The sequence below is a fragment of the Vicia villosa genome, linkage group LG4, assembly GCF_029867415.1.
Source record: "Vicia villosa cultivar HV-30 ecotype Madison, WI linkage group LG4, Vvil1.0, whole genome shotgun sequence".
NCBI classification, from domain to species: domain Eukaryota; kingdom Viridiplantae; phylum Streptophyta; class Magnoliopsida; order Fabales; family Fabaceae; genus Vicia; species Vicia villosa.
The window spans coordinates 5,378,364-5,387,419 of record NC_081183.1 but is presented as its reverse complement, the minus strand read 5'-3'; the positions used below and the strand labels follow the sequence as shown (position 1 = coordinate 5,387,419).

Sequence of the window (9,056 nt, the reverse complement as noted above, 5' to 3'; positions counted from 1 at the left end):
GTATGAGTCAGGCTTCCATTAAGATATTATTAATATTGAAAGAGAGGTCAATGACTTGTAATATAGGATTAGAATAGTGTAAATTTGTTTTAGATTTTGGGTTTAGAATTTAGAAAATAGATGATTAAAATTAAACCTAAACAAAGTGAGTATGATTGAAAATAAAAAAACACATTTGTGAAATTGAAGAACTTTTTTATAAAAAATAAAATAAAATATTCAAATACTTTACAAACAAAATAGAATTAAATGTCATTTGTCTACTTTAGAGATTTGCATTTGAATTATCAGAAACAACAATATTAATACCAAAGAAATTTAATTATTATAAAGGTAATAAATATAATAATATTTTTTTTTAGCCATTAGTTGTTGTAAAGTATATTATGGAAATTAATATTTTTATCATATAATACAATATATCATTGAGTTTTTCTTAAGAACTCATGAAAATTTGTTGTTTCATTTTTAGTGAATAAAATTTATTCTCATGTTTTATTAATAAAAGATAATTTATATATTAAAAAAGAATAATAATATTTGAATTGTTCATTTATTAAGTTAGCTCCAATTCACTAGTTCTTCCTCGTAATTTTTTATCCGTTAATTTCTATTGTAAATATATATATATATATATATATATATATATATATATATATATATATATATATATATATATATATTTATATATATATATTTTCTATTTACAATGATTTAAAATAAGAGATAATTTATATATTGAAAAAGAATAATAATATTAGAATTGTTCAATTATTAAGTTAGCTCCAATTCACGATTTCTTCCTCGTAATTTTTTATCTATTAATTTCTATTATATATATATATATATATATATATATATATATATATATATATATATATATATATATATATATATATATATATATATATATATTTATTTTCTAATTACAATGATTTAAAATAAGAGATATTTTATATATTGAAAAAGAATAATAATATTTGAATTGTTCATTTATTAAGTTAGCTCCAATTCACTATTTCTTCCTCGTAATTTTTTATCCGTTAATTTCTATTTTATATATATATATATATATATATATATATATATATATATATATATATATATATATATATATATATATATATATATATATATATATATATATATATATATATATATATATATATATATATAATAGAAATATATAAAGTAAAAGAGGAAAAAAAAGTTGAAATTGAATAAGTGGACTTTTGTACTAATTAGCTTATTATGGTTACTTGTTTGGTGTGAAGCATTAACACGACCACATGCATTGTATGTCTTCTAACTTTTTCTTAGTTAAATCTAAATTGAATAATGTTTTCACCTCACAATTTTTACTATTGAAGTTTGCCACATAAATTGGAATTGGAATATATACCTGCAACTGATAAAATAATTGTGTGAAACTCAGTCAAGCAAGCAGCGGAACCTACTAAATAAGATAAGAAATATTTGGTTGGATTTATGTTAAATAATTTAAATTTTGAACTTATATTACTTATATTTTAGACGTATTTAATTAAATTAATAACAGGGGCGGATCCAGACAATATATATTGGTGTGGCTAATCATAAAAGAAAACATAAATTATATTATATTCAAAATAAAAAATAATAGAATTTAGTGAATTATTTACTAATGACAGATCTTGTCAAAAATATTAGAGGGAACAACAAATGTTATAATTGCAAAAAATTTATAATTATATATAATTTTTTTCAAAGATTTGAAATATATTAACTTATTAATTATAAGTTATATTTTACTTAATTCAATATATATATATATATATATATATATATATATATATATATATATATATATATATATATATATATATATATATATATATATATATATCTTAAATTTAAAATTGTTTGAAGTTTTAGAGGTATCTATGTTTTATTTAAGAACTTTAGTTTTCTAACAGTTATCTATGATGGTCGTCCACACGGTTCATTAATTTAATTAGTAAAATATTTTTGAATTTATGTCAGTTATTATAAATTGTTATTTACACTTGATAAAAAAATAAAAAACTTATTTTAACAACATATAGTGCATAAGAGTTGTAATTTATGATGTCTTTATTATAATTTTTTTAATTTATACTACTATACTTATACTTTAAATCTATTTAAAATTGAGTTTTTTTTTTTAAGCAGCTCATGTAATAGATTAAGAGAGTATTAGGGGTACTCTAACCCTTACAAGAGAAACAGTGCAAACCAAAATCAGCCAACTAACTATGCACATAGGTGTGGGTTTTGAAACCACTCATAGAAATTACAAGCTATTCTATCTTTGGCTTCCAAGGCAAGCCACCACCACGATTGCCAAAGGATCCTAAAAAACAATTCTTCCGAATCGAACTCAGCATCATTAAAGATAATATCATTGCGTTGCATCCATATACACCAGCAACAAGTCAACCAGATTGCAGCAGCCCTTCTAGGTGACATCATCCCTGCTAACCCTGTTACAAAACTCAGAAAATTGTTGCAACAGTCACCAATTGGAACCAAATTAATTTCCAACCAAATATAGATTCTTCTCCAAACATTCTGCAAATTTCCACACTGAAACAGTAAGTGAGTAATGTCCTCCACCTCTTGTTGACACACGATGCAAAGAGTGTCTTGGATTTGTGTAATTATGCCTCTAGAGAATAATTGTTTTTTGGTAGGCAACCTATCCTGAAGAACTCTCCAGCCAAATATCTTGAGTTTCGAAGGAACAATAGCTCCCCAACAAAGCTGGTTTCCTGCTCCCAACACTACATTTGACGCCTCATCCACACGGGCCTTCAGCATTAAATCATAAGCAGATGCTACAGAATATTTTTTATACTTATCATATGGCCAAACAACTTGGTCATTAACATTCTCTACCAGCCTAATGTCATGCATCAAGATTTCCAGCTCTTCATGTTCCCTAGTTGCTTCAAGACCCAAAACCTCGCTTGCGGACCTGATATTCCACTCCCAAACAGCTCCACTCCAATTCCCCATACTAGCCACACTTCCATCCTTTGCCAAAATTTCCGTAAAAAGATTCGGAAACAAATCTGCCAACGTTTCAGGACCTGAGTTGACAAGAACTCACAAACATATGTATTATATATATATTTTTAATATTATTAATATTTATTATAATAAATTATCAATTACATAATATAGTTAATGAATATATTAGTTAGTTTTTAAAAAGGTTCTAGTCTTTTAGATCGTAGGTTTTTTTATTCTAAATAAAATAATATAAACAATACAACATAAAAAATATATATTTAATAATAAAGTATGTTGTTTCAGTAAGTTAATATTAAACTTTGTAGTCAGGTTTCTCTAATTTATATATAATATTAAAAAAAAAATTGAAAACTAAAGCCACACCCTGCCACAATATAGGTACGTCCCTGACTACTGCGTATATTGTTAACATGTGCCCTTATGATACATGTTAAGGATATTATAATTAAAAAAAAAGTAAATATAATTAAATATAATAAAATTATATTTAAATTTTCAAAACATTGAATACACGTGCTCCAAAAATAAATTTTTTATAACTAATTTATTAACTTGTGCCTTTGGGCACACGTTAGCTTTTTCTTAATTTAAATTTTTTATTTTTATTAGACATGTTTAATTTAAATCAATAATTAAAACAAGTTAGAAATATTTCTCCAATTTGGTGTCATATATGGCTTAAAAACAATTTAATTTGGATTTGTATTTTAGACATATTTGATTTAAATCAATATTTAAAATAAATTGAAAATATTTCTCTAACTTAGTGTTACAAATGGCTTAAAAATAATATGGCTAGGATATTTTAGACATAATTAATTTAAATTAATATTCAGAATAAATTGGAGATATTTCTCTAATTTGGTGTTATGGCTTAAATACAATTTGGTTTGGTTTTGTAGGTTAGACTTATTTAATTTAAATTAATATTAAATATAAATTTTTTTTATATTTTATCTTAACTAGTATTTATTTATAATTGATTGGTCAAATCATTTATCTTATTTTACTACAATAAAAATTGAAGAAATTAAATTTGAGACTGATCATGTTGCAGAAGTGACAAATGAGTCTTAGATGATATCCAGAATAAATATAATGAGAGATAAGTAACATTTTGTAATGCTCATTTCATAGTAAAACTGCACTGAATGATACATTGAAATCAATCCATAGTATATATTTACATAAAGTTAGCCAAAATAATTGAAATAAGCAAACTACTTAACAACATATTGTAGTTAAATACTAACTGAACAAGACTTTTGTATCGTTTTGACTAGGTGAGAGTCAAGCTAGATCATTATTCAGCAGACATCTATCATCTGGTGCAGCGGGTGGAGGAGCGGAAGTGTCAAAATGGAAACTACTTTGGTTTGATGTAGCGGACATATGGGGTATTTTGTTTTGTGGTTTATGTAACTTTGACACTATTTTGTGGTTTATGTATATTCCAAACATTTTCTCTTAATTCAAACAACTGTTTCTTCATCAATGTTACTCCCAATTCAACTCTTAATTTCTCAATAATGTAAAACTTGTCAGCCACTTGAGCTTCGGTTGGACAATGAATCACTTGCAATTTGTCTCTAGTCATTTGATCGGATAGAAATGAATATAGTTACAGGTACAAGTATCGGTTTCTTGCACTTGTAATACCATATCTTCTAACGGTCCATTTAACTTGAAGTTTTTTACATCTAAGTGGTACAAGTATCGGTTTCTTGCACTAGTTATAGCCAAAAGTAGTCTATCAGTTTCAAATCTAGCTACAGGTTCAAAAATTTCAGTATAGCCCAAGCCTTGCTTTTGTAGTAAGCTTTTTCCTACCAGAGTAGGCTTGTGTTTTGCAATGGTTCCATCAAGATTTATCTATACCTTTAACACCCATTTTAGCTTGACAAGTTCACGTATCAGTATGTACTGCATCATCAGAGAATGGTTAAGAATCATTGAGCCTGACTGGAAATTGTTTATGCCTTTATGGCCTTTAGATTGGTAAGGTTGGTTCAACATTTACATCTTTTGATTTCTCACTGACATCTTCAACTACTGATGAAAATAAGTTACAGAAGTTGTTTGTTCAAGTTCTACAATCCCGTTAGTCTTGCTCATTTACCACCTTATCTCTACTAACTTCAATCTTCATTGTAATTGGAAAGTATAGTCTACATGCTCTAGTCACACGATAACCAACTAGAGTCATAGGCTCGCATATATCTTGTAGCTTTTGTCTCTTTTCATCAAGAACATGTTTGTAGCTCAAGGAGCCAAAGTTTTTTAGATGATTAACCAAAGCTTTGGAAAGAAGGTACCTTGTGCTTCAAAATGGTTTTCTAACAGTTTCTGAGACCTTATCAGACCAACCAGTGGACTGGTTCATGGTTTACCATAACTGTTGGTTTCTTGATTTGGCCCTGTGGTCTCTTGGTTATCTTGTTAAATCATAACCAATTTTTTTGTTAAGGAGAAAACAAATACACACCCCTCCTGAGTTTAGAAGCTGTCAAAAACAAACCAAATATATGAGATAAATATATATCACTGAGTTTAGTATATATCGTTGACTTCATCATCCCGGTTATTGACATTGCAATGTACTTCGTAAACTTAAAATTTCTCTAAGGACCACATCACTAACAAATATACAAGACAATAAGTGTGAATTTAATACTTACAAGCTCAAGTGCGACATTGATACGAGCCATGGGGGGCGTGTTTCATCAATTTGGTTTTGATATCATCAATCATGTTAAATCCTCTAGATGAATTATCGCATGCCGAAGTTGTTTTTTCTCCGACAATTTGGTTTTGATATCATCAATCATGTTAAATCCTCTAGCTGAATTATCGCATGCCGAAGTTGTTTTTTCTCCGACAAAACTGCTTGAACCATCCAACAATATTTGATGCATCACAGCTAGGAGTGGCAAAACGGGTCCGGCCCGCGGGAAAAGCCCGTTTTACCCGCACTTTTTCGTGGGGCGGGGCAAGATTTTAGGCCCGCTCTCTTTAGTGTGTCCGCCCCGTTTTTTGGTGCGCTTTCCCCGCCCCGCCCTCACTTTTTTGCAGGCGGGGCAAGGTTTTAGACCCGCACTCTTAAAAAAGTCCGCCCCGCCCCATTTTTTCGCGGGCTTTTGCGGGGCGGGCATGCCCGTTTGCCACCCCTAATCACAGCTCTGTATGGATTAACCAATCATTAGAGAATTCATGGGAGGTACACCATCCTTACATCTTGTCCCCTATATTGTTCTACAAATCATGAATTTGGTTAAACAAGTCTACATTGAAATGAAACAAAAAACAAAAATTAAAGGAAAACAACTCTATCATCATGATTTACAACAACATCTTCCTAGAGGTAGCATTACAAACTAAACAACTCAAAATGGTGTGTGAAAACTTGAGCTTCATTTGCATAAAGGAACCCGAAGAAGAAGAAGGAAAACTTGTTTGATCTAAGGGTTCATGGGGGAAAACCAAACTGTCATGGTACACAGTTTCTTCCATCCAATATATGTTTTCCTCCAAAACAAATCTTCGATAGCTTTGTTCCTTTGGATCACAAACAACCAAACCACGACTTCGATCAAAGGAACGCCAAGCACCACGAACACTTATGTGTAGTTCTCCATCTTCATTGAAACACAACGGAACATAATAAAGGGGTAATGCCCGAGCACAAAAAACCACTAATCGTACTTTTTAAAATAAAGGATGTAAAATGCTTTTAAACCTAATAAACATTTGTAAAACTTATTTCAAATATTTGTATATAATATTTAAATATTTTTTCTTCTTTGTTTGTGCTCGTTTTTCTATTCATTCAACACATAAAATTCACGAACTTTCATTCTTATATTTTATTTTCTATCTCACTTTTTCTATCACATTAGAAATTATTTTATATTCATCTTTTTTCTCTACCAACTTAGTGATCAAATATACATTTGCACATAGAAAGAAATGTAGTGACTGACTTTAAACATAACTAGACATCTATATATATAAAAAAATTTACAGTCAAATTAATAAGCTATAACAATAACTATCCATATATTTTTCTAACATTAGTCTCTTTATCTCTCATTGAACATTTTACTCTTATTTTTAAAAGGAAAGTTCGATATATTTTTTTTGTCCCCACTACACTAAATGTCTAGATCTGCTTTCTTTTATGTTTAATATATGAAATTAGTTTAAATAAATAAAGTATGTGGAAAACCATGAAGAACATATCAAATCGAACCGATTTATCCACTAGTATTCGGAGTTGTTTAACTGCTCCTAACATTCGACTCAGGTGATAGTGGAGGTGGAAGCCTCATCAGATAAATTCGAAATGCCCATTACCTCGGGTTGGCTTTTAAGCTTACCATCTTTTTGAATCTCCTCTAAACTTTCCAACACTTTATTCATGGTAGGTCTCGAATTTTTCGAACTTTGCAAACATTGAGATGCTAAGTCGCCCATGGCAATGATCATGTTCTTTACTTTAGAATCCGATTCAAAACCGAGTGTAGGATCCACAATTTCATGCAATGCTTGGTTTTGAATTTTGGTTAGAGCCATGCAAGCCAAATCAAATTCATGCCCATCACTTGTTATATTATCAACGGCACGCAAAGACGATATCAACTCAATCATCACAACACCAAAGCTATACACATCACTTTTAACGGTAAGTTGAGAGCATTGCTGGTATTCAGGATCCAAATAACCCAGAGTCCCTCGTGGAGCCGTTGAAACATGAGTTTTATCGACTTGAAAAAGGCGCGAGAGTCCAAAATCGGCTACCTTCACACGAAAATGAGTGTCAAGGAGAATATTATTTGTTTTAATATCTCTGTGAATGATTTTAGATGTATGAATATACTCCAACGCCTTTGCTGTCTCCACAGCAATATTCATTCTAATAGGCCAAGTAAGTTTTCCATGTTTTGCTTCTTTACCACGGAGAGGATCAGCAACGGTTCCATTAGAAACATACTCATAGACAAGTAGAAGCTCGGGACTGTGAAGTGAAGTGCATCCATATAGAGACACAAGATTTTCATGGACTAATGATGCCATGATTTCAACTTCATTCTTGAATTGCTCAACTCTTTTGTAATTGTTTTTCTCAAGTAACTTCTTCACCGCAACACTACGCCCATCATTAAGTTTTCCTAAACAAGAAACATCATTCGACAGATATCTTCATTAAGATCATATAAAGTATGAAAAATTCTAAATACCATAAACAAAACGAACTATTAACCTCAAAGAATCCATTTCCACTACGATAAGATGTTAGAATTTACCGTAATACACCGTCCCAAAGGCTCCTTTTCCCAGCACTTTGGATGGATCAAAGTTGTTTGTGGCTTCTTCAAGTTCACTATAACTAAAATGATAAGTGTTGACTTCCACTTTCAAGATCCTTTGAAGTGAGCTCAGAAGAGAGGCTGCGAGATTGTACATATGACTTCCGCTTATAGAAATATATGGCTATGATCACTGCAAATGCTACAAACACAGGAAATTTAAATTTAAGTTAGTAAATTATGATAACAAAGTACTTACAAGAAAAAGTGATAAAATAAATATGGAAAGTTCGATTTATTACCAATGACGAGTTTCCTCGTCAAGTTCTGTTTACCTGCAAAAATAAGTTGTGAAAGTGAAGATGATAATGTTTAGAAGCAGTTCAGGTGATGATAGATGGCTGTGTTGGGATTGAGAATGAGGAAGATAGTGTTTAGAAGCTGTTCAGGTGATGATAGATGAGAATGAGGATGATTCTCATGGCTTTATAGTCAATTCAAAAGTCACCCACGAAATTTCTACTCTCTTTCCTTTTTATTATTTTATTTTATTTCAAACCAAGCATATGCTTACATCAGTTCAAAGTACATTTCTATTCATCGAATCAAAAGTACTACGTTTCATTTTCCATCGCTGAACGTGTTATGTTCATCCAATAGGAGACATCATTTCCACCATGATAATGATGGATGCTG

General features: G+C 30.0%; 2 protein-coding genes across 4 annotated transcripts; both read right to left on the bottom strand.

Annotated features, from left to right (window-relative positions):
* Positions 1 to 2,271: 2,271 nt before the first annotated feature.
* On the bottom strand, positions 2,272 to 3,036 carry LOC131595241 (uncharacterized). Its single transcript, XM_058867544.1, has one exon. It carries the CDS (start codon positions 3,034 to 3,036, stop codon positions 2,272 to 2,274), a length of 765 nt encoding a protein of 254 aa, XP_058723527.1.
* Positions 3,037 to 5,013: 1,977 nt separating this feature from the next.
* LOC131594361 (LEAF RUST 10 DISEASE-RESISTANCE LOCUS RECEPTOR-LIKE PROTEIN KINASE-like 1.2) lies at positions 5,014 to 9,056 on the bottom strand. 3 transcript variants are annotated; one of them, XM_058866468.1, is made up of 4 exons: positions 8,663 to 9,056; positions 8,358 to 8,562; positions 5,733 to 8,222; positions 5,014 to 5,557 (listed from the first exon to the last, which is right to left on the bottom strand). In XM_058866468.1, exons 2-3 carry the CDS (start codon positions 8,515 to 8,517, stop codon positions 7,354 to 7,356), a joined length of 1,029 nt encoding a protein of 342 aa, XP_058722451.1. In that variant the 5' UTR covers positions 8,518 to 8,562; positions 8,663 to 9,056; the 3' UTR covers positions 5,014 to 5,557; positions 5,733 to 7,353. The 3 variants fall into 3 exon arrangements, with proteins under 3 accessions (XP_058722451.1, XP_058722452.1, XP_058722453.1); XM_058866469.1 differs by having other exon boundaries at positions 8,696 to 9,055; XM_058866470.1 differs by having other exon boundaries at positions 8,358 to 9,056.

Coding starts and splice junctions, on each gene's coding strand:
- LOC131595241 (XM_058867544.1), bottom strand. CDS start 3,036: ATGGGGAATTGGAGTGGAGCTGTTTGGGAGTGGAATATCAGGTCCGCA.
- LOC131594361 (XM_058866470.1), bottom strand. CDS start 8,517: ATGTACAATCTCGCAGCCTCTCTTCTGAGCTCACTTCAAAGGATCTTG. Junction 8,223..8,357: donor CTTTGGGACGGTGTATTACG/GTAAATTCTAAC, acceptor TTTCTTGTTTAG/GAAAACTTAATGATGGGCGT.